This window comes from Rutilus rutilus (genome assembly GCF_951802725.1).
Source record: "Rutilus rutilus genome assembly, chromosome: 15".
Taxonomy (NCBI): Eukaryota; Metazoa; Chordata; class Actinopteri; order Cypriniformes; family Leuciscidae; genus Rutilus; species Rutilus rutilus.
In genome coordinates, this window is record NC_140220.1 from 38,520,810 (window position 1) to 38,545,704 (window position 24,895).

At 40.6% G+C, this 24,895-nt stretch overlaps 2 protein-coding genes across 2 annotated transcripts in view; both read right to left on the reverse strand.

Annotated features, from left to right (window-relative positions):
* The window catches only part of LOC311304782 (G-protein coupled receptor family C group 6 member A-like), a gene marked incomplete at its 5' end in the record, with an annotated part of 24,903 nt that extends 550 nt beyond the window's left edge, over positions 1-24,353 (reverse strand). The window contains 5 exons of the mRNA XM_084432016.1: positions 11,985-12,102; positions 12,190-12,393; positions 13,240-13,995; positions 20,221-20,512; positions 24,157-24,353. Of these exons, the coding sequence (XP_084288142.1) occupies positions 11,985-12,102; positions 12,190-12,393; positions 13,240-13,995; positions 20,221-20,512; positions 24,157-24,353 (1,567 nt within the window). The remainder of the gene's footprint in view (positions 1-11,984; positions 12,103-12,189; positions 12,394-13,239; positions 13,996-20,220; positions 20,513-24,156) is intronic.
* On the reverse strand, positions 9,517-10,956 carry olfcb1 (olfactory receptor C family, b1; the record flags this gene model as incomplete). The annotated part of the gene is made up of 2 exons (XM_084433309.1): positions 9,517-10,538; positions 10,953-10,956. 2 exons carry the CDS (start codon positions 10,954-10,956, stop codon positions 9,517-9,519), a joined length of 1,026 nt encoding a protein of 341 aa, XP_084289435.1.
* Positions 24,354-24,895: the final 542 nt, after the last annotated feature.

Genomic DNA, 24,895 nt, shown 5'->3' on the forward strand with positions numbered 1-24,895 from the left:
AGGAAAACTCCAGAAAACAAGCACACTTCTCTGAACACTCACACAATGGGAAGTTATTTGAATACGTTAAGATCTGCAGAAATCCTAGGATTGAGAGCGGCTCATCACTGGGGAAGAAGCCTGAGGACGACTGTGGCCAGTGTAGCCCTGAGAGGTGCTTTAGTGTTAATAATAGCCTAGCCTACACTGTAAAACAAAAAATCTGTTAAATTTATGGTAAAAACCCTGGTAGCGGTGGTTGCCAGAGGTTTACCGTAACAAATACGGTAGCAACATTTCAGGTTTTACAGACTCGACTTAGGGATGCTCGATTATGGAAAAAATTATGATCACGATTATTTTGGTCAGTATTGAAATCATGATTATGTAACACGATTATTTCACATGACTGTGGGAACGTGTTGCATTTATTAAAAAGACACCTTTCAACAATTCTTAAAAAATCGAAATTTGAACATTGATTGTACTTTTTGAACTATTAAAATAAATAATATAACAGATAATACTTCAATAAGTATTTTAATAATTCCCGCAGGTCTACCACTTATAATGCGGGAAATTCCCCCGCAAACATTGATTCACTTTAGCAAGTAGATTGTATGAGTCGCCTTATTCCACACAGATTATAAAATCAAATCAATCATTTAAAAACTTTCTCCAAGACGCAGTTTCACAAACAGCGTGAGTGTTAGCGGCGCCGCGTCTCTCTCTCTCTGAATGTGTTGGACAAGGTGTAACAGAGTAAAGAAAGGAAAAACAGAAACTAAGTGTGAATAGTGTCAAAATGCTTATTTTAGTTATAATATTTGTTCTTGTTCAATTAATCCTTTTCATTGGTTATTTAAATAATGCATCTTGGAAAGAGGGAGACACCTACAGGCAAGAAGGGTGTACAACGGGTTGAATCAGCCATCTTCTCAGTTCACACGAGCTGTTGAGAAGGATGGTAGGTGAAAAAGTCTCTGGTCGATCGGTTAAGAAAATGTTGGAAGATATTGTTTTAGAAAAAAAATAGTCAATTGCATTTGTCTAGAAATGTGTTTGAAAGAACTTTATTCTGTATTTTCTGTTCAGAATGGTAAATCAGTGTGTAGCAGGGTTTTACATGCCTTGCAGGTGGCTGTGCACACCACGTGCTAATGGCGTCCGCTTTTTATTTCATTTGGTATTTTTGTTTGATTATTTTGTTTATTATTTTCGGACAGTTTTATGACCGGACCAGCAGTATTTATTGTCTGTTTGATGCTCTTCGTGTCTTTTCCAGGTATGATGTATTACTTTCTTTCCGTGCAATTTTTGTTCTATATTTATAAAAGAAAAAAAGAGACTGAGTCATATTTGTATGCAACAAAAAAATGTTTTATCTTCTCAGTTCACACGAGCTGTTGAGAAGGATGTTTTATGACCGGACCAGCAGTATTTATTGTCTGTTTGATGCTCTTCGTGTCTGCAGTAAACACTAAAGTGAATGTGCTCAGCAAATTAGCTTTCGCGTGGTCATTATTGAAATGAAAGAACACACGAACCGAGAAGGGTTACAAAGGCAAGCGTCGAAACTACACTCTCGCGTTCAGGAGTCGGACATGACGGAGCATTCACTTGCACAATCGGGCCAGCATTGCATCGCAACTAAAGTTGATCATTTTCACTCCTTTAAGTCTTAGTTTAAACATTCAAGCTGAGAGAGTTTGTGTGTGTGTGTGTGTGTGTGTGTCATTCAGAACACAAGACAAAATAAGAGTGTTCTTGCAACCGAACATGGAAAAATAATAATTTTTACTCGATTGTACTATTTTGGTGATCGTTGGGAGCCAAAATCTAAATCTAAATTCAATTAATTGCAACTCAACTTAAATTAAAATACACTGAAAACCTCCAATCCCAGTGGAGATGAGAGTCACATGATCAGTTAAAGCTCATCACAAGCAGCTTTTCCACACGCTGAGAAAGTTCTTATTAATATATAGTGTCATTCACACAAACACTGAACACCATCATGCAACACACATGATCGAAACACATGAAATTTAAAAATGCAATAAACATTAATTTAACAACACTGAACATAAAACCCTAATTTACATAACTGATTAGAAAAAAATCTGAAAAACTATGAAGAAACAGTTATTTCAACGAAAATACATCAAATGTGAAGTGTCACGCAGGGAATTTTGGGAATGTCAATTTACGTTTTTTTACTGTAAATTATACAATGGCATTCTTTTTCACTTCCAAAAACTGTAAATGTAATGGTATTTTACAGTAAAATTAAATGAAATGTACGGTTAGATCTATCACAGTCATTCACCGTATAGTACAGAAACTTTCTGTTCACCTATGAACAGTTTTTCACTGTAGCATTTTTACCGTAGTCTTTTACCATTACATCAGGCTGATTTACAGTGTGCTGATTGGTGTGTGTAGGAGTGTGTATAGACACACAGATGGTGAATGTAGGACAGGTGAGTCAGTAGGTCCACACAGATGCTCTTCTACAGGGATTACGCTGAGCTCAGATTAACACTAATCAGATTAACAGATCTCCAACCCTCGGTAAGACTCAGAGAAACATGTGAGAAGAGCTCTCCACTATCTTCATGAACTTCCCCAGCGACTGCCTTTATCTGGTCATCTCAGTAAGCCTGTGTGTGTATGTTCGTAGCCAGAAGAATGTGCAATCATAACAGAGTTTCCCAGTTCTTCTGGTTTTCTGCAGGGGTTTCCCCTTGATTGACAAGTTGAAATATTAAAGTTAAAAAGTTTACGTGATGCAAGATCATTTCTCAGAAACCTTTAAAATATTGAGGGCGTCAGACAGAAAAGCCTCAGGTGCTGTAAAATGATAAAAGACACCCATGTTCAATAAATAAATGCATTTGCAAATGTTATTAGTTGGAGTATCTGCCATGAAGTGCAGTTGTGTGACACTGGGCAGGTTACGGTTACCAGGAAACATGGTAAATTGTCATATTTAAATAACGTGAGCTTGTCAGCACAAACACAACTCAAACAGAACTAAGATTCAGAATGACTATTTTATGTTCTATAGAATTCCAGAGATCACTGTGAATCACACTGTTGATAAAGCTCTGAGTTTTTGTTGTTGATTTCTAGTTGTTTCTGAAGCGCTTCAGGTACAGTAATGTGGTACACACAGCTGCTGCATGCCAAACACATTCATTTCTTATAAACGTAAGATTTGATTACATATCAGATGGTTACAGCAAATTCTTGACAGCGCAGGCAGGACTGGGGTGATGAAATCAGTTGTAATGGCAAGACAGTGGGAATCTGTACAATTACAAACATGTTCTTTCGTTCTCGCTCAAACTAGTTCAACGAGAAACCCTGAAGATGAGGAAGGGAGACGAGGGTTTGTTTACCGAGATACTGTATAAGCAAATAGCTGATACAGTAACTATAGCTGCACTAAACAGATCCACAGTCATGTTAATGAGGGTGGCGTTCCGGTTCAAACTCGTTAGATTTTTTTCGTTAGATTGTATTATTCATTTGGTTGCGCAATCAGCTTTTGTGATTGGCCATAATATCTGCAGGTTGCAGCCGATGGACATGAATCAAAGCAAATCACTTCAGGTAAATTAAGTGGGCTGAACTGAGATTTTAGCCGAAATCGTTACTTTAATAGATTTTAAATTTGATATGGATAAAACCGCATTTACATAGGCTATCTGAAATTATCCAGGTTTAATCAGAATTTATGCAAACTCTGTCTAATAAACACTTCTTGCCTGAAAAGAGACTGTGTTTCCGTTATGAGACACATAGTAGAGCTGCACGATTAATCATTAGAAGATCAAACACCCGCGCGATCTTATTCCTAAATGACAATGATTCGTCTATTAAAGCTTTGACAAGTACGATCATGGCGAGCATTCAGCTCTGTGTTGGCACTGACCCAAAGACAGCAGTTAGCCTATAGATATGAAACAGCTTCACAAACAGTCTTTGCAACTGTATCAATATTTCTTACAATAATTCAAATGATCACAGAAGTACTGAAATAAAAGTTTATAGTTCGGATATAAACACTGATGGCTACGGTAGCGATTAAAATAGAGCAAATCCTAAAATAGTGCCTTTTGAAAGTAACTTGACACTTCAAATAAAGATTGTTTCAATTATATTGTTACACCAGTAGATGGCGACAAATGACTGTTAAAAATTTTTTTTTGTCATTGAATCATTCATTCAATAGATTTTTAAAATCACTGATTCATCCAGTACTGAAACAAGAGAAGTTAATCATTAAATGTATTCAAACCGATTAAAAAAATTTGAATTCATTAATTTTATTTTTAAACAGACTGCAGTAATTAACATTTTGTCAGAACCTCTAGTAAAATTATATGCTATTTTGTTTAGTTGTCTATTCAGAATCGTGATCTCAGTTTTAAAACAAAAAAGTTGTGATTCTTAATTTCCAGGATTGTGCAGTTCATTGAGTTAAAGCAGTATCATAACCTCATGTGATGAAGCAGGCTGTGAGAAGGAGGGGGAGATCAACTTATTAATACTGTTCACATTTTTCTTCAAAAATGTTTTAGTAAGTATTTTTAACTGTTGAAATACAGTCGAAATTATTTCTGAGAATTCTTATATTAGAATACATACATGTTTAAACACCAATGTCTATGGTCACATCCACAAACAAATATTATTCAATAATATTATTATGTATTCTAGAAGCATTATCCAAATTATTTTAATTTTATAATGCACATTAACTCCCCTTTCCCTTAAAACTGGATTCATCTTTAAATGTGTTTAATAATTGTTTATATTCAAAGCACTAAACTGAGAATTCGCCATTCAAAACATTCTACACCTTTTCTACTTTATACGTTTGTGTCACCTGTTAAATGCTGCATGTACATATGCAGATTCTTACACAATGTTTCGGTTTCACAGATTAGGCCTTAGTTCAATTAGGGCATTTAAGTGGCTTTTATAAACATGCCTTAGAAAAAAACATTCCTAATGTGCATCTTGAGACAAAACATTGGCACTGATATATTTTAAGATTTGTCAGTGCAAGTTGCTTTCAGTTCAGACAGCTCAAACTTGCATTTTAGTCTTGGACTAGCTTAAGCCATGTCTGTGAAACCGAAGAAATGTATCTTTAATTTGGCCAGATTTAAACAGGTAATTATCTCCAAGCAGAGATACTCTTGAATGAAGAAGAGTTTGTGCCACACACAATTCATAAATGTTGTTTATTGACCTTTTATATGCCTGTCTTGATGCACAATAAAAAAAAATCTTTGAAGGAAACTTTTATATTTAAATACATCAAAAAAGAAATTGAAAGTAATTAAAAAAATGCTACAAGTAAAAATAATCTTACCAACTAGGGTCTCCCCCAGTGAATCTCAGCCAATTCCAGCCATGGTTATAAAGATTGGCAAAATCTGATTCAACAGGCTCAGTCATGTTCTACCTGTTATGTCTTTTTGTATTCAGACCTTTGTTGTGTCATAGATTTGCTACATATTGCATCACAAGGAATGACGCTGGAAGGTACTCACCCCTCACTGGTCGAAGGTGTGTCGTCACTGCCCAGACCCTGTTGCTGTTTGGCATCAGGCAATGACTGTGGCGGCTCACTGTGGGATGACCTATGACCCGACGGACGGCGTCCCATGAGAGAGGTTTGAAGGCGAGGTCTGGCAGGTTCTCCCCAAGGCCGAGGCAATGTAGACGTACATGAAGGTGTCCATGTGTAAGGGAGTGGCGGGTTCTCCTGACAGAACACAGCCCGGGCTTCAAAATAAGCTTGAGAGCCAGAAACACTGGAGGTGTTTGATGGAGTCCACTTCCCTGTCAGGGGGCAGGTTGTGGATGGAGGGCTTGGCACTGGGTGGTGCAGAGTGGGACAGGAGGGTGGAAGCCGTGTCCTTGAGACAGGGGGGGTCGTTGGGGGGAAACCTTTCGAGTGCATAGTTGCGGTCTCGCCCTCATTGTGGGTCTTGCATCCTTGATGAGGCGCAGAACCTTGCAAACCTGCATTGTATTCCTGTTCAATGCAGGATCCCTGCAAAGCATCTGGCCTCAGTGGCTGAGTAGTTGCTCTCTGCATGTGTGCCCTGATGGGGGGAGCAGTCTCTCTTTGTGTTAAAGTGCGGAGTCGCTGCCCTCTGCACTGTGAATCACGAGCCCGGTCCTCAGCGGGAAACCCTACGCTGCTTTCAAATGTGTTGTCCATGAGCATTTCTGGGGGTGGAGGCGGGAGGCTGTCTATATCCAGATGCTCAGGTTTGTCAGCCGGTCTGGGCTCAAGCGAACGGATGCTACTCTTGATGGTCCTACTGGTGGTAAGTGCTTCTCTGCTGGTCTGCAGCAGTGGGAGAGAGCATTTCTTGTTGCCCCTAACTCTCACCGGTCTTTGGTCTACAGGACTTTGTCTTGAATTATCCTCCACCCCTTGGCTAAATGTATTAATGAGCCTCTTGACCGCATGTCGCCCCGGTGGTTCTGGAGTAAACTTTGGAGGAGAGCTAGACCGCACTGCCCTGAAAGGCCCTTTGCTGCCATACTGGAGGCCGTAGTACCTTGCTGAGCACTGTCCTACAGATGAGCCTCTTCCCATCTTTGTCCGTACACGGCCTCCATGATCTTCTGGGAGATTATTTTTTCTCCTCCAGTGCATGTTCCTCGGGATTCCTTGTTCCTCATTAGGATCTGATTCTTCCGCTTTGCTACACAAGCACTCGGCGGATTGCGAGCGCTTTGGTCGTCTTAAATGGCGGTGTTTTAGTTTCATCTGAAAGGTATTGTCTGCGGTTTTTGGCCGTCTGATTTTCCTTTTCAAGTTACTGGTCTTGACTTGATCTTGGTATTGAAGGCCACCCTGATCTGGGGGAAAGCTGGAGTTTGCTTCAGAAGAACCACACATTGTTCCCCTTGTCTTGTCAGTCATCCTCCCCACCTCATCTTTTCCACTGACGTCATCCTCAAGTTCTGCATCCTCATCATCCTCATCTTCATCATTATCATCATCATCCTCATTATCTGTGCCTTCCTCATTGGCATTCAGGAGCTGCTGATCTGGAGAGCAGCCAGTGGTAAAGACAGATGTTAGTCCAGCGTTTGCTCCTGATCCCGAGCTCCCTCTATTCCGACGGAAGCCATTCTGGCACTCGTTGTCCGCACCTATGCCGCTGTCCTCACTGTGCAGTGCAGAGTCCTCTGGCCCGGGCTTCCTGAGGGCAGCAGCTTCCACACGGGACAGAACCTGCTTCAGGCGCTCCTCGGCCGCATGCTTAGCCAGCAGTTTCTCTCCTAAGACCTCAGACAGGGACCCAACGTAGTCAGCTAGCTCCTGTAAGGCTGCGTCACCCAGGCACTTCACAGAGTCTCCCACTGAGATCATCTGAACTGTGGAGTGGAGAAGCATGTGCTGCAGCAGTTCAGAGGGAAGCTGGTTCAAGTCGTTGCTTGGTTTGGTCGTAGGTGGATAGTCTTTAAGTAAAGCGGGCCACTTCATGTTGTGTCCATGTTCCCTCAGCAGCTGCTCGCCTTCAGTGGCCATTTCCTCCAAAGCCTGGTTGATCTCTTCGTAGTGCAAGACTGCTGCCGCTACTGCGGTCTGTATGGAGAGATGGGTCTTAGCAGCCTGGCTCACGAGCCCTAAAAGAGACTCGTATTTGGAAATGCTGGGGTTCAAGTACGCATAGGCTGCCTGGTGGGCTTTCAGTATGAACTCTGCCTTTGACTGCGCATAGGAATTTTTTCTCAGTCTTTGTTTCCTCTGCCTCCTCCGCTTTCCTTGCTTATCTTTTGTCCGTACCTCCTCTATTCCTTCTTTCTGGTTTTCTAAGAGTCCTTCTTGTGCACTCTGTTCATCCTGAGAGTGGACCACATCTAGCATCTTCTCAGAAGCATCTTCTTCGACTGTCACAGCGGCGTCACAAACTACATCATCGACTGAGGATCTCTTACCTTGAATGTGTTTAGCATTTTCTTGTATCTCTAGTCCTTCTGAAGCAGTGTTTACCTCTGCTTTGATTTGCAGTTGTGCCCCATCAGAGGGTAGGTCAGCATTTTTCTGGCTTTCCGGTGATCCAGACAGCAAAGCTTTTTTGCTGAAGAGTTGGCCTTTAGAAGGAGAGCACCCCATGTTGATGGGAGAATCCTGTTCCTTTTCTTTTGATTGACTGCAGATTTGAAAGTGGTGTGTCAGAAAACCTCAACTTGGTTCTTGTTTACGTACCATACCAATTGTGTCCTGTTGTCCTTTACTGTCCCTGTCCACAATCCCTGTCTTTCTCCACTTATTACCGCTGGCCAGTTGGTTTTGTATGCCATAGAGAGCCCAGGATTGAAGAACAGGATTGAAGCTTCCAGTCTCACACACACACACACACACACACACACACACGATCACGTTACAGGAATAAAGCGCATGCTTAAGACCATAAGCTCATCTCACTAATCAGATACCCTGCTGGTTACCTTGTCTTCTTTTCTTTTTACCACTGGTTAATTCTTATTGAATTAACATTATATATGCGTTAGAATCAAAATATATAGTAAAAATCGTAAGTGACTTCAGTTTTTTCTACAGTGGAAACAGTTTTCATAAAAAAAAAAAAAAAACTGTTTAAGTGACTGTATCAATGTCGTTTCTGTGAAATTGAACAACAACCAGCAGATGATGAATTAAGTTCAGTGTGGCTTGAGGTTACAGTATTTATAGATGTTTACTTCTGACTGAAATCCTCCCTGGATTTATGCCAGTGATGTCTGCAAGCTGGCAAAGGCAGGGATTTAAACAGGGCAAAATGATCACAAGAATCACAAGCAGTGGCAGATGCTGATAATGGCATTAAAGTTCAAAGCTCAAATCAGTTTTTATAGTTTATTAAATGTACAGTTTTACATATACAATATGTAAAAAGAAACAGTACAGAAAGAGGTGTGTAATTTCAACGGTTTGGTTCGTTATTTTTAGGATTACACATTTCACCATTACATTCAGTACATTAATACGTAAATGCAGACTCCCTGTTAAGTTAAATATATTTAAAAAAATACAGCAAAATTCACCAAATATCTAAAGATTCTTAAATCAAGATGTCTTTACTAAAGTAGTAAAATGCCATAAGATATTATGTCTTGTTTTCTGCGAATATAAATCAAAAGTACGATTATTTTTCTTACCCCATTGGCAGATAATTTTGCTTTTCTTAAGCAACAAATCACTTAATTTTGAAAAATCACTTACATTTGTTTCCCCAGAAAACAAGACATAATATCTTATGTAATTTTACTCATCTAGTAGATGCATCTTGATTTAAGAATTTTTAGATATTTGGACTGGAAATAAGACAAAAATATTAAGTAAGAAAAGCATTTTTGCAGAAGATGAAAAATCCAGATAATTATCTCGTAGTGTGTCTTTGCGTCACCCGTAAATGTTGGGACACTGGGGGACCTGTACCGCCTCTATCCATATTTAAAAAATCCTCAGTATTGTTAGTAATGAAAACATCTTTAGAAATGACACTCATTCACCGATGGTGCTACACCAGGGTTGGTGACGCCTGGAGAGGTCCGGCCCGCTTCATGTAGTACGGTAATGTCCGCGGTGGCTGTGTCCTCTCTAATGCGTCTAGTCAACCTCCCCATGATCGATGCCCTCGAGTTCTCCGACAGCTCCCACAGGACTATGTAGCACTTTGGGATAAAATGACAAAAGATTATGCCATAGTTGGATGCCAAGATGGCCGAGGCCTGAACAATGTGCCGCTGTTCGGTCTTGTTTCTTTCAATATAAATGGGGATAAAGCAAAGCCAGACAAACAGATGAATCAATATGCTGAAGATAATGACGCCAGTCTCGTTGAAATCATGTGGCACTTTTCTACCCTTGAATGCAAGAAAGAAACAAATGAAGGCCAATAGAGCTATGTAACCATGCATCACCACAAAACCTATGATGGAGCCCTCGTCACAGACAACATATATTTTTAGGCCAGTCTGAGGCCACTTTCTATCTGGTCGAGGAGACTCTCCCAGAGTCATCCAGAACAACAGGATGAATCCTTGAGCACCGGTAAGCAGGACTAAATTGATAACAGGCTTGTAGAGCTTTTTAAGCTGGTGCTGCTTGTCCGGATCAAAGGCCAGGAAAGCCAGGAAAGTGCGGTAGGCTTTGACCAGGATGCAGGAGACGCAGAGGGTGAACCCGAGACCGTACAAGATTTGCTGAGCCCTGCACTGGTGCTCGTTCGGCCGGCCCATGAACATGATCACGCTGGCGAAGCTGACCGTCAGCCCCAGGAACATGAAACAAGACATCGTGTTGTCAGCCTTTCTGATGACTGTGGTGTTTCTGTGCACATTGAAAATGATGAAGGAGGTGAACAGTAGAACCAAGCCTATTGCTGTGGCCACTAACAGAGCTATGGGATAACTGCCATCCCAAACCAGATAAATCTCCTGGTAATATTCGCATTCACTTGCTCCCGGAGTAGACCATTTTCCTTTGGGACATTTCAGGCATTCGGGGAAATCTGAAAAGGAAAATGCACTTGTTTTGTCATCAAATTTGAACTAGGAAAAAGCACAAGTCAAACCAAAAATTATTCAGACACCAGATATTATTTTTATTTTTTCTAGTGTGTGCAGGACACTATAGTTAATTTTTGTAAGTGAGGATAGCAAAATAAAGTAAACTGTGACATATTATACCCCAAAATTCAGACACTTTAACCTGACCATGTTTTGCTGAAGTGTTTTTTCTTCTAACAGAAGGATGAACAAAACCAGTGAAATATCAACTGAGTTCTTAGTCATATTTTATTACCATTTTCTAAACTATAGCGAATAAACTGTGATAATGTGAGAAATGTTAAAGGTGATCAGCCCTAACAAGATTTTTTCTGAATTATTGGTATTTGGAAGCAGCTAATATTAGCGCTTGTTACCCATGTCTCTGATTGTGATTTGTTAATGGTGTCATTCAATGGTGAGCAAAAAGCGGAGAAATTCCTGTTTTTGTCTAAGGGTACGTTTACACGACAACGATATGCTTAAAACGGAGAAAACAGACAAAACAATCCCCATTCACATAGATCCGCAGAAATGACTAAAAACGCTGTATTCTGCTGCCAGGCCACTAGATGGCGATTAAACACTATAGACTGAACATGTAATACGCATGTGCATGACGTCATCGTCTTCGAAGATTCCCGTTTCTGTTGTTTACGCGGAGACCATTTTCAAAAACTTGCACTTTGAAACCCGTTTTCAAAACTTAGCGCTTTCAGGCACTCAAAACGCTGTTGTTGGGTAAATGAGCGGCCAACGCATAAAAAGTTTTACGTTTTTGCTTGAAAATGTAGTCATGTAAACAGCCCAAAAGACTACATCCGGATCAGATTCAGAACGATGATTAAATCACAGATGGAGTAGATCGAGTCCATCAACACCCCTAAAGCTTCTCAGTCCTGTAACTCGTCCTGGTCGACATTTTATTCAGTAACATTAGGCAGATTTGATTTATATGCTGTATAATGATGATGATTGCATTATTTTACATGTGCAACAGCAATCTTCTATCACTGTTTCTGCTTCTTCTTCTCCTGTGTTTCGATCAGGAGATTCAGTACTCTTTCAGAAGATGTGTAATAGCGCCCCCTACCGTATAACAGTGAAACACAGACTGGATGAAAATTCCATCAATGGCGGGGAAAGAGTTAAAATAATAGGCTTGTTGGCAAGAAATACCTCTGGGTGTGACATACTGCAGTGAAAAATGCGAATACATTTACTACACATTTTGTCACAACTTTTTGTTTTGACTGATGGGTTCGGCTTAACTCAATAATTTCAATAATAATATTAATAATAATAATACAATCTGAAGACAGTTCCAGTGTTGCTGTGTTCTGCTGTTTGTAGTCAGATACTCTGCATTAAAGATTTCCTAGTGAATCTGTGAATTGATTCTGATTTACCGTATCCATCAGTATATGTTCCTTCAGCACATACAACGCAGTTATAGCAGCAGGGGATCTTGGACTGGTTCTTCGCAGTGCCACGAGGGCAAGGGTCTGAGCACCTGGCCACGGGTAGCTGGAGGACAAAAGAGACACATCTCAGTGATGGTTGTTTTCTTGTGGTGGTGGTCGAGAGAAAAGCAAAAGTAGAGACAGCACTCACGCTCTCATTTATCGACTGGTATTCACTGAGGATCTCCACGTCTCCTTTTTTCAAGAGGAATTTCCCCACAATTTCAATAATTCGTTCATCATATTTTTCCTGCCACATTATGAGGTTGTAACCATCCACAAAGTCACCGTTTTCGTCAAAGAAATATCTAGTGCCATCGAGTGTGAAATTCACACTGTGCATACTTTCCAATAGCTGCAAAAGAGTACAAGTGTTCTTGAGATTAAACAATTGGGAGGAACAAAAACACTGGAGAATATGGTGTGTGATCTTTGTAACACTTTACATTAAGGTTAAATTCATTATCTGTGAACAATAAACAGCATTTATCATTTTTTTTCAACTGAACGTTTTAGATGTAAAATATTCGTTTGAAGTTCCCCTGAGATTTTAAGTTAATATTGCAATGCCATATTCGCATGTACAAGGTTTTCTGATGTTGGTTAATGGTCACATGACTATGGAAGTAAATTAATGACAAATATATTTGAAATAAAAAAGCTTGTTGAATTGCACTAATTGAAAAAAAACTATTGCTTTAACAGTTTTTGCATTTTAATGCACTGTATTTTCAGGGCTTGCATTTTAGGGTCTGAAATTCAACATGTTGTATTTTTAAGCTGTGAAAATTTCAATTCAAGACATTTCAAACACATTTTCATTATTTAAAATTCAGTAATCCACATTCACCATCCAGACTTCACTTCCAAAATATTCAGTCTAGTAAAAATTACAACCTATAATATTCGACAGGCAATGTTCAGTCCATTTTATTTTGCAACCTTTTGTTCACAAAAACGTTGGAAATTATGCAAATGTGTAGCGGTAATGTGGTTCTAGGTTCTAGATCTAGGTTAATGTTGATTTCTACATATACAAATGCATTTTTAATATATAAACACTTGCAACAATTAGCATCAGTTAATGTATTGCGAACGAGCATGAGTTAACAATAAACGTCATGTTAACCAGCTGAACCTCATGGGGAAGTGTTCTCCTCTTATTGTAAGTTCAAAGCGCCATGGGCTTGAGAGATCTCACCTTCCAGGGAGGGAAGTTGTTGTCTCCGGAGCAGGCGGTGTGGTTGCAGTCCAGCAGTGTCCTGAGCCCGTGTGCTATAGCATATATGGCCAACCTCTCCATGTAGGCCTCTCTCAGGTACACTGCGTACAGCACGTCATCTGTGGAGCAGTTCCTGGGCCAAAGCGAGCAGTTCAGTCTCAGCTGCTTGTACTCTTCTATGAAGTCATTTCTTGCTCCTGGCGTCGGCCTGAGGTTTCTCAAGTAGTCTGTAAACCCTGGTATGTTTCCCATGGTAAAGGAAAAGCCAAAGATTTTACCCACTTTGTTTATGTCAGTCATCTTTGTTAAGGGCCGGTAAATGGCCCAGGCGTCGCTCGCGATCCAGACTCTGCTTGTGTTGGTTTGGATCATCTCCTTGAAAAGCTTCTCCACCAGCTGTGGCTTCAGGATGAGCAGCACCACCTTGGCGCGAGACTCTCTAATGCTCTTAGCAGCTTCTTTGATGTACTTCTCCATATCGACGTGGTCCAAGTAGTGCGTTACCGTTTTCTCAAAATCGACACATATGGTTCCAGCTGACTGTTGCACGAAGCTTTGGTAGGCCGCTCTCCCGTAGTCATCATCTCCATACACGACACCGACCCAGTTCCATGAGAAATGAGTCATGAGCTTGACCAGCGCCTGAGCCTGGTAGATGTCACTGGGAATCACACGCATGAAGGAAGGGTACCGCAGTTTGTCGCTCAGGACCGGAGCAGAGGATGCAGTGCTGACCTGTTGGCAGATAAACATCATGCCTTAACACCGGGTCCTAAATAGATGTGATGCTGCAACATGCAATCAACGTCTTTTCCACGTTAATCAGAGTTTAGTCCGATATGAGACAATTCTATTTCAGAAACGGTTTGGTAACTCTTTACAATAAGGTTTAATAAACCTTAACATTAATTAATGCATTAACTAACATGAACTAACAATGAGCAATACATTTGTTACTGTATTTGTTAATCTTTGTTAATGTTCGTTAATAAAAATACAGATTTTAGATGATAATAAAAACTTTTGATTTTAATAATGCATTAGTAAATGTTGAAATTAACATGAACAAAGATTAATAAATGCTGTAAAAGTGCAGTTAATTATTAGTTCATGGTAACTAACTGATGTAGTTAACTGATGTTAACTAATAAACCTTATTGTAAAGTTTAGGTAAAAATTAACGGTTTCTATCCCTGCAACAATGCGGCTGAAACAACATCATGCAAAATATGACAATGATATTCTCATGAACTAATTATGTGCTTTATTTAATGTTAATATAATTTATTGTGAGTTTGAACATTATTTTGTTTGCCCTTTATAGCCATAATGAAACAACACAATTGACCTCAGATCCTGAAAAGAAATAAAAGGAAACAAGAATGTTCAAACTCTGAATAAACAAGTGTATTCTATGACAAAGACTGTTTCAGTCACTCAATATGTGTTTTTAATAATGTTAAAATGGCGTAATATTTATGAGATGCTCTTCCCACATGCTCTTCTGATTGGCTGATTTTGGACTGATTTGGTTGGGAGTGAAGACAAACCCCGCCCACAAGCTCTTATGACTGGCTGATTTTGGACTGATTTGGTTGCGAGTGCAGACAAACCCCGCCCACAAGCTCTTATGATTGGCTGATTTTGGACTGATTTGGTTGGGAGTGAAGACAAACCCCGCCCACAAGCTCTTATGATTGGCTGATTTTGGACTGATTTGGTTGCGAGTGCAGACAAACCCCGCCCACAAGCTCTTATGACTGGCTGATTTTGGACTGATTTGGTTGCGAGTGCAGACAAACCCCGCCCACAAGCTCTTATGATTGGCTGATTTTGGACTGATTTGGTTGGGAGTGAAGACAAACCCCGCCCACAAGCTCTTATGATTGGCTGATTTTGGACTGATTTGGTTGCGAGTGCAGACAAACCCCGCCCACAAGCTCTTATGACTGGCTGATTTTGGACTGATTTGGTTGCGAGTGCAGACAAACCCCGCCCACAAGCTCTTATGATTGGCTGATTTTGGACTGATTTGGTTGGGAGTGAAGACAAACCCCGCCCACAAGCTCTTATGATTGGCTGATTTTGGACTGATTTGGTTGCGAGTGCAGACAAACCCCGCCCACAAGCTCTTATGATTGGCTGATTTTGGACTGATTTGGTTGGGAGTGAAGACAAACCCCGCCCACAAGCTCTTATGATTGGCTGATTTTGGACTGATTTGGTTGCGAGTGCAGACAAACCCCGCCCACAAGCTCTTATGACTGGCTGATTTTGGACTGATTTGGTTGCGAGTGCAGACAAACCCCGCCCACAAGCTCTTATGATTGGCTGATTTTGGACTGATTTGGTTGCGAGTGCAGACAGGCTCCGCCCACAAAGCTCTTCTGTCACAGGAATCTTATCGCATATCGTCAGATTAGGACACGGTGTCATTTCATTTCATTTCACGGTGTCATTTTCATCTGCGTGATTGGGACGTTTGTGTCAGGACGGAAGATTCCTCCGCGCATCTGATTCAAGTTGGTCACACAAATTCAACGGACTAATACCGGGCTAATACCAGGCTAGATCCGGGCTAATATGGTCATACTTCCTGGTTCTGGTAAGAACTCGAGCTGCTGCATTTTGGACCAGCTGTAGTTTGTTTATTAAAGCTGCCGTCGGCAAGATTTTTTTGATCATATTCACTGAAACCGACACTATGCTCCGACAGAACAACATAAATCAGCTGGTTTTAGAAAACCCCCCGCGCTTCTACCTCCACCAGGAGCCTGTTATTTGTTTTGCAAAAATCCACCACTCCTGGTTCTTCTGATCCATTCAGCGCAGGGCTGTGTGAGATCTGACTGTCAATCACAGTTCATGCACACGTCACAGATCCCCCCTCCCCTCTCGTGCACGTTACAATATCGCATGCACAAGCCTGAAGTTCGCAGGTGTGTTGGATTGTATGAAGCGTGATGGCGGAGAGAAAATCTACTAACAAGCTTCCAATTTCTCGGTTAACAACCAGAGCTAGGAGGTCCAAAACAACCAAGGAAAAGAAAATGATGCTTCAATGCTGAAGAGACGGGTGCGTTCACAGAAGATCTGGTGCACATGCACTGACGAGCACGATCTCGATTGGAGGGTGCTCGGTGGTAGTGGGGGAGGGGCATGAGAGTTGTAAACATTCACAATTTTGGCTAAGTCCCCTCAATCTGCCAGACTTGCCGACTGCAGCTTTAAGCGTGCAGGGCAACCACCTATAACAGCATTACAATAATCTAGCCTTGATGGATACTTCCGGTGAACTAATAACCGGACAGAACTTTGTGCATTAAAAACCTTAATTGTATTTTCATTTGCTGCATTAGAACAACGTGTGATGAAAACAAAATAAAAAATATAAATAAAAGAAACTGAAACTCGTTTTTTATGTCCACGAGAAGGTTTGAATATGCGATAAACTAACAGTTTCTTTGTTTTTCCGTTTTTTAAACAAAAACGAAAAAACTAATTATCCAAAGGTACACGGACCCACCTATAACAGCATTACAATAATCTAGCCTTGATGTCATGAACGCATGGACTAATTGTTCTGCATTTGTCAATGAGAGCATATGACATAATTTAGATATATTTTTAAGATGGAAGAATGCAGTTTTACAGATACTGGACACGTGACTTTCAAATGAAAGATTGGAATCAAAGAGCACACACCCACACACACACACACACACACACACACACACACACACACCCAGGTTCCTAACCGACGACGAGGACTTGACAGAGCAGCCATCAAGTGTTAGACAGTATTCTAGATTATTACGTGAGGATGTTTTTTTGTCCAATAATTAGAATCTCTATTTTTTCAGAGTTAAGGCGAGACACGGCAGACAAAAACATCGCTTTTTCATGCTGTGGTCAGTTTTTAGATTTTGGGCTAGTTTACTCCTTCAATATGTGTTCTTTCAAGCTGCTATAAAAAAAAAAACGTTAAAAATATACATTAAGATGTTTATTTTATTACATTTTGTTTACTTGCGGCAGTAAGTTTCTCCCGAATTTACCAAGAAGTTAGCATTCCAATGTGACATGCCGAGTTCCGTCTGTTTACTGAAGTCTGTCAAGACCGGTATCATTGTAAAGCTCTAAGTCTCCTGCACAACGCTATGTAACCCAAATATGTGCATTTCCTTTCTATCAGTAACCAATCATGAATGTCCAAAGGGGGATTTAAAGCTAATGATGAAATCTCATTAAATCTTTAACTGCCGTTTTCTCAAAATGAGTTTTTTGTCATTCTCCAGTACAAACATCTCAGCCTATGTAGCACCTTTGTACAACAAACTTTCCAGTTATACACTTAGCCATATTCTGAAGCTATTTTCAGAGGGATTTGTTAATAAATCTTTCCTGGCCTCATTTATGTGACATTTTAATTAAAAAAAATATGGCGAAAATCGATGTTTTTAAGGCTATGGACAGTATATTTTGATTTCCTAGGAAATTAAAGCATATATCCTGAAATCCCTCTGAATTTTTTTTTCATCTTGTGTGTAAACAAAATGACCTGGCTTTATCATATGTTCAGATCTATCTACCGAAAATATATGCAAAATCGTGCATATTTAATGAGAGTATGCCTAATTTGCATAATTAAACAAATTTCAAAAACTTGTAATACATTTTTTAGATACTTGGGTAAGTAATCAACTGAGGAAGTTTCATGGTGATATCTATTATTTTAAAATTTTACCCTATTCACCTGTAGTGTCTCGCCTTTAAGGGATGGTTCGGAGTAAAATCAACCTAGGGTCCTTTGCACCATGACCTTGAGCCAAACACCCCCCCAGAAGCCTTTTTTCCCTTGGTCGAACATTATTAAAGTTAGAGCTTATTTAGAGATATCAGCTGAATGGTTTAGTGCAGGCGCTAATGGATTCAAGGATGTATCCCGTAAATTACCCCACTAATAATGCCTAGAATGGTACCAAACTTCTAAAGTAGTGGTTCTGTACTCATAAAACGAGGCATTGGAAAGTTTGTTAGTACATCAGGAGTTTATTTAAATAACACTTGCCTGACGGCTCATGCTACCGCTAACCCGGACGTCGAGGTCACTTCCATGATTTGGGAAAAGCACGTAAAAGTCCTGGCAGAAAGCGAAGCATAAGGATCTAGTGCTACGACGCACTTTTCCAGGAATGCACTAATATTTTGTTGGTAGTATCAGTTTGTAACAATTATTAGTTAACACTAAGTTGTCAACACTAAAAATAAAAATAATAATTCGTCGTTACACTACATCCTTATGCATCACTTTCTGCCAGGACTTTTACGTGCTTTTCCCAAATAATGGAAGTGACCTCGACGTCAGGGCGTAAAGAAACATAGAGCTGAGTATCATCAGCATAACAGTGAAAACTAATGCCATGCTTCCTAATGATATCTCCTAAGGGTAGCATGTACAGAGTGAATAGCAACGGTCCTAGTACTGAGCCTTGTGGCACGCCATACTGAACTTGTGATCGATAAGATATCTCTTCATTTACTGCTACAAACTGATAACGGTCAGATAAGTATAATTTAAACCATGCTAATGCAATTCCACTAATGCCAACATAATTTTCGAGTCTATTTAAAAGAATGTTGTGGTCAATTGTATCAAATGCAGCACTAATATCGAGTAACACTAATAGAGAGATACAACCAGGATCGTACAACCACGATGAGAGCAAATCATTTGTGACTCGAATGAGAGCTGTCTCAGTACTATGGTATGGTCTAAATCCTGACTGAAAATCCTCACAGATATAATTTCTTTCTAAAAAGGAACATAGTTGTGAGGATACCGCCTTTTCTAGTATCTTTGACAGAAAAGGTAGATTCGAGATCGGCCTGTAATTGACAAATTCTGTTGGATCAAGTTGCGTTTTTTTAACAAGCGGTTTAATCATACCCAGCTTAAAAGTTTTTGGTATGTATTCTTGTGACAAAGTTACTGAGAGTTTCACTGGTCTGAAAGCAAAACTGACAATTCTGTCATCAGAAGGAGGCTTTATTCAGCTCGGCAAGCTCCTAATACGACTTGTGTGCTACATTACACATTTCCTATAGCCATGTTTGTGTGATGGACAGATTCCATCACAGGTAGAGAGTGGAGAGATTACCTGCGGACACAGGTAGAGTGGAGAGATTACCTGCAGACACAGGTAGAGAGTGGAGAGGTAGAGTGGAGAGATTACCTGCAGACACAGGTAGAGAGTGGAGAGGTAGAGTGGAGAGATTACCTGCGGACACAGGTAGAGAGTGGAGAGGTAGAGTGGAGAGATTACCTGCGGACACAGGTAGAGAGTGGAGAGGTAGAGTGGAGAGATTACCTGCGGACACAGGTAGAGAGTGGAGAGGTAGAGTGGAGAGATTACCTGCGGACACAGGTAGAGTGGAGAGATTACCTGCAGATACAGGTAGAGAGTGGAGAGGTAGAGTGGAGAGATTACCTGCGGACACAGGTAGAGTGGAGAGATTACCTGCGGACACAGGTAGAGAGTGGAGAGGTAGAGTGGAGAGATTACCTGCGGACACAGGTAGAGAGTGGAGAGGTAGAGTGGAGAGATTACTTGCGGACACAGGTAGAGTGGAGAGATTACCTGCGGACACAGGTAGAGAGTGGAGAGGTAGAGTGGAGAGATTACCTGCGGACACAGGTAGAGAGTGGAGAGGTAGAGTGGAGAGATTACCTGCAGACACAGGTAGAGAGTGGAGAGGTAGAGTGGAGAGATTACCTGCGGACACAGGTAGAGAGTGGAGAGGTAGAGTGGAGAGATTACCTGCAGACACAGGTAGAGAGTGGAGAAGTAGAGTGGAGAGATTACCTGCGGACACAGGTAGAGAGTGGAGAGATTACCTGCGGACACAGGTAGAGTGGAGAGATTACCTGCAGACACAGGTAGAGAGTGAGGAGATTACCTGCGGACACAGGTAGAGGCTGAGGAGCTTGGCGATGGCGATGGACAGCTCAGAGTACCTCTCTCCCAGAAGAACTTTCACTGGAGCACGGAAGTCGGAGTAGTCTGAGAGCGCTGGCAGTGACCCGTTAACGGCCAGCAGATGCTCCACACAGTGCAGAGCTTTGGTGGGAGAAGCACACGAATCACACACTTCATATCCCAGCTTAATCCCCGGAAGTAACGAAGAGTTGTTGATTTCTTCGATTGTGTAGATGGCACCCAGCGATTGTAGAAATGGGATCAGATCAAAACTGGAAATATAGAGAAAGACACTTCTTAGTATTCATTTCTTAGCTGACTAGCTGTATGATTATTTGTTATTAAAAGATTAGTTCACTTCAGAATTCAAATTTCCTGATAATTTACTCTCCCCCACGTTATCCAAGATGTTCATATCTTTCTTTCTTCAGTCAAAAAGAAATGAAGGTTTTTGAGGAAAACATTCCAGGATTTTTCTCCATATAGTGGACTTCAATGGGGTCCAACTGGTTGAAGGTCCAAATTGCAGTTTCAGAGCAGCTTCAAAGGCTCTACAATACATGATCCCAGCCGAGGAATAAAAGTCTTATCTAAACAAACCATCGCTCATTTTATAGAAAAACTCCATCTCATTTTCTCCTCCAACCTCAAAATCGTCCGACATCATTGTTTTACCTTTTTTTTTTTTTTGTAAATGCATTTTACTTAGTTTTTGCACATTCACTTTATAAACACTCGGTCTGTACTTCTGCCTATGTCTCACGCATGACCTTTCAACATGATTACGTAATGCGTGGCGCATCACAGCTAGTGCAAGACGAGCATATGCGGTTAAAAAGTATATAAATGTTTTAGGGTTGTGCCGATAGATGATAGTATCGTGTATCGACAATAGAGATGTCACTGATGGCTGATGCCTTTGACGATATCAATACAATAATTAGCTCATTTTCCCATTAATTTATTAATTATTATTATTATTATTATTATTATAAGGCTAGTATTGTTATTAAATTAATACAAGGACCTACAATTAATTTGCCTTGCCTAAATTCATAACAACATCACCACATAATCACACTTGCAAAATCACAAGCACACACTTATGAGGACTCCTCAAAGAATCTTTTTTTTTAAACAGACTACAAAACTACATCCCACATCAAAATTGAATTGCAAGGTTATCTAAGTATTCACAAATCGTCAAGAGTGCTTGTTAACAGACGCATCTTTCTTATACAGTTTGTTTGAGGTAGAGTGGAGAGATTACTTGCGGACACAGATAGAGAGTGGAGAGGTAGAGTGGAGAGATTACCTGCAGACACAGGTAGAGTGGAGAGATATAGTGGAGAGATTACCTGCGGACACAGGTAGAATGGAGAGATTACCTGCAGACACAGGTAGAGTGGAGAGATTACCTGCAGACACAGGTAGAGTGGAGAGATATAGTGGAGAGATTACCTGCGGACACAGGTAGAATGGAGAGATTACCTGCAGACACAGGTAGAGTGGAGAGATTACTTGCGGAAACAGGTAGAATGGAGAGATTACCTGCAGACACAGGTAGAATGGAGAGATTACCTGCGGACACAGGTCGAGTGGAGAGATTACCTGCGGACACAGGTAGAGTGGAAAGATTACCTGCGGACACAGGTAGAGTGGAAAGATTACCTGCGGACACAGGTAGAGTGTGGAGAGATTAGCCCTAGCCCCGCCCCCTTTCTCGAATCCAAGAAGAAGCGGGAGTCATGTCTGGAGTTAAGTCGTCCCTGAAAACCAGCCATGAGAAATGTATAATTTTATAAAACTACAAATAAGGTTGTACTATATCGTCTACCAGCGGTCACGGGACCTTCATGCTGCTGACACCACTGCCTTTTCCAGGCAACAGCGGCGCACAGAGAGCCGGGGATAAGAGTAGGTGGGCGTGTGTCAGGTAACGCTATGTGCCGTGCACCGGAACATATAAGGTAAGGTAAGGTAAGGTAATTTATTTATAAAGCACAATCAAAAACAACGGGTAGTTGACCAATGTGCTGTACAATTTGTAGAAACATGCAAAGAGCGAATGTACAAAACATTTATACAGTGTAATACATATATCTAACTAGTCTCACAAAGCAAACAAGCTACTAACATATCAGCAATTAGAGTTAGACAGAAAAGCCAGAGAAAAAAGATGAGTGTTTAAAAGAGATTTAAAAGATACCACTGTGGAGGCAGTTCTAATATGCAAAGGCAAACTATTCCAGAGTCAACACTGAAAAAGAACGATCACCCCAAAATTTGCGTCTAGACCTTGGGACAATTAAGAGTTTCTGGTCAGAAGACCTAAGTGATCTTGATGGTGAGTATATCTACAACAAATCTGAGAGATAGGGTGGTGCCATACTATTTAGAGATTTAAAAACAAACAACAAAATCTTAAAATCAATCCTGTAACAGATTGGCAACTATAAATAGAGTTTATAGTACTAAATAGTACTCAAGGTCTATGACAGTTTCTCTCAATAATATCGGAGAAATACTGTGCCTTCGCTGCTCTAACAGCACCTTGATATGTCTGCAAAGAGTCCCTAAATATATCATAGGACACTTGGAGTCTATCCTTCTGCCATTTACGCTCTGCTCTCCTGCAGATTTGTCTGAGTGCGCGTGTAGTGTCATTTATCCAAGGCTCTACCTTAGTTTTTACACGCCTCACCTTTAAGGGTGCAACATCATCTAAAATAGTTGTGCATACAGAATTAAAAGAAAAGAGCAAAGACTCAGGGTCTGAATAGGATAAAGGATGAACATCAACCACATTATAATTGTTCGCAAATATCGTAGTGAACTCATTAATGACTCATAAACACAGACATATCACCGAAAGTATGATAATAACATGAAAACACATCATTCACTCTAGTCTCAGTGGTTTCCGTGACTTTCAAACATGAATGTGAACATTCCATCCAGCAGCGAATCCAAGCGTTTGTGGGAGGAGAGACAAAAGGCTCTCAGAAAAGTGTGGGAAAATCAACCCAACTCTTTTTTTTGGTAACACTATTAAATTAGTGTTTAATAGACACATATAAACGGTACAAAAAGTTTAAGTGTCACCATATGGGACATTTAAGTATAAACCGATCGACTCAGCTAGATTTTTGCCCCTTACTGATTTCTCCTGGCATGTAAAACACATGAACCCGCGTTCTTTGGGTTTATTGACGTGTACATATGTAATAGGCTAATGACAGGAAAGCGTCCTTACTGTGAATTTAAGTGCATCCAAACAGACATAAAACTGGTAGGAGAACATAAATCACAAACTCAGACTCTTTCTTGACCAAAGAAATGATAAAAACGTGTTCTCATCTCGTGCAGAAGTAGTCAAAATGAATTAGTCGAAATAGTCGATCTCTCAGGATGACTATAGGACAATATGAAAATGGAGCATATAACCCAACACTAAAATATTTATTTTTGGTATAAAAGGGCCAATGGTTTGTCTAGATAAGACTCTTATTCCTCGGCTGGATCGTGTCGAGAATTTGAAGCTGCACTGAAACTCACATTTGGACCTTCGACCCGCTGGACCCCATTGAAGTCACTAAATGGAGAAAAATCCTGGAGTGTTTTCCTCAAAAACCTTAATTCCTTTTCGACTGAAGAAAGAAACACATGAACATCTTGGATGACGTGGGACAGAGTAAATCATCAGGAGGTTTTAATTCTGAAGTGAACTAATCCTTTAAATATAATAATACTACATGGAACCCACAACTATTAAAAAACAAAAATGCATTGTCCCTGTGTTTTACTGTAATTCTCAGATGATAACAAGTGAGATTTCAAAGAACTGAACTTGTAAACACTTAGTAAATATGTGAGTGCTGTGTTTGTGTGGTGGTTCACAGGTGTGGATACTCACTCGGTGCAGACGAAGGGCTGAGGTCTGGTTCTCTTGTGGAGGTTGATCACTTTAGAGTGGATGGAGCTCAGGATGCCGATGTTGACATCTCCTTCCATGTACGCTCCGCACAGGGAGCTGGGAATATCACAGTGGACCCAGAGACCCGAGCTCAGCATCAGCAGGGCCAGCACACGCAGATCCAGGCGGGACAGCATCGTGAAAGAACATGAGCACACACATCAAATCAAGCATCTATTTATTGTAAACTGGTTCTGCTTTTTGGGTGACGTGAGTCGGAGGACTGGCAGTGTCTGAACAATACATGTTTTTCAGAGAAATCCACCTGCTCCGGCACATTTCTGCGGATCTGGAGGAATGTGGAGTTTACAGTAACATTTGTTTACATTTGGTAGACCGGAGAGATTTCAGGATCTGGTTCAGCGGGTCTGTGATCAATCCACCGTCAAACCTGACCAAAGAAACATTTCTGATGAAAGGGGGATCGGGGAAATGACAAATCAACCAACTGAAGTTATAGCTATAAAGTAAAAGAAGTGGTGAGAGTAAAATGTAAAGAGGTTTGAGGCACACACACACACACACACACACACACAGAGTGTATGGTGTAATACAGTATAATGTCCGACATCTTGACCTTTCATGCCATTGAATGTCTCCTGTATAGTGAGATGTTTTATCTGCTAAACCAGTGATGATGAAGAATGATGAAGAAGTGGACTCATGTGTTACACATTAT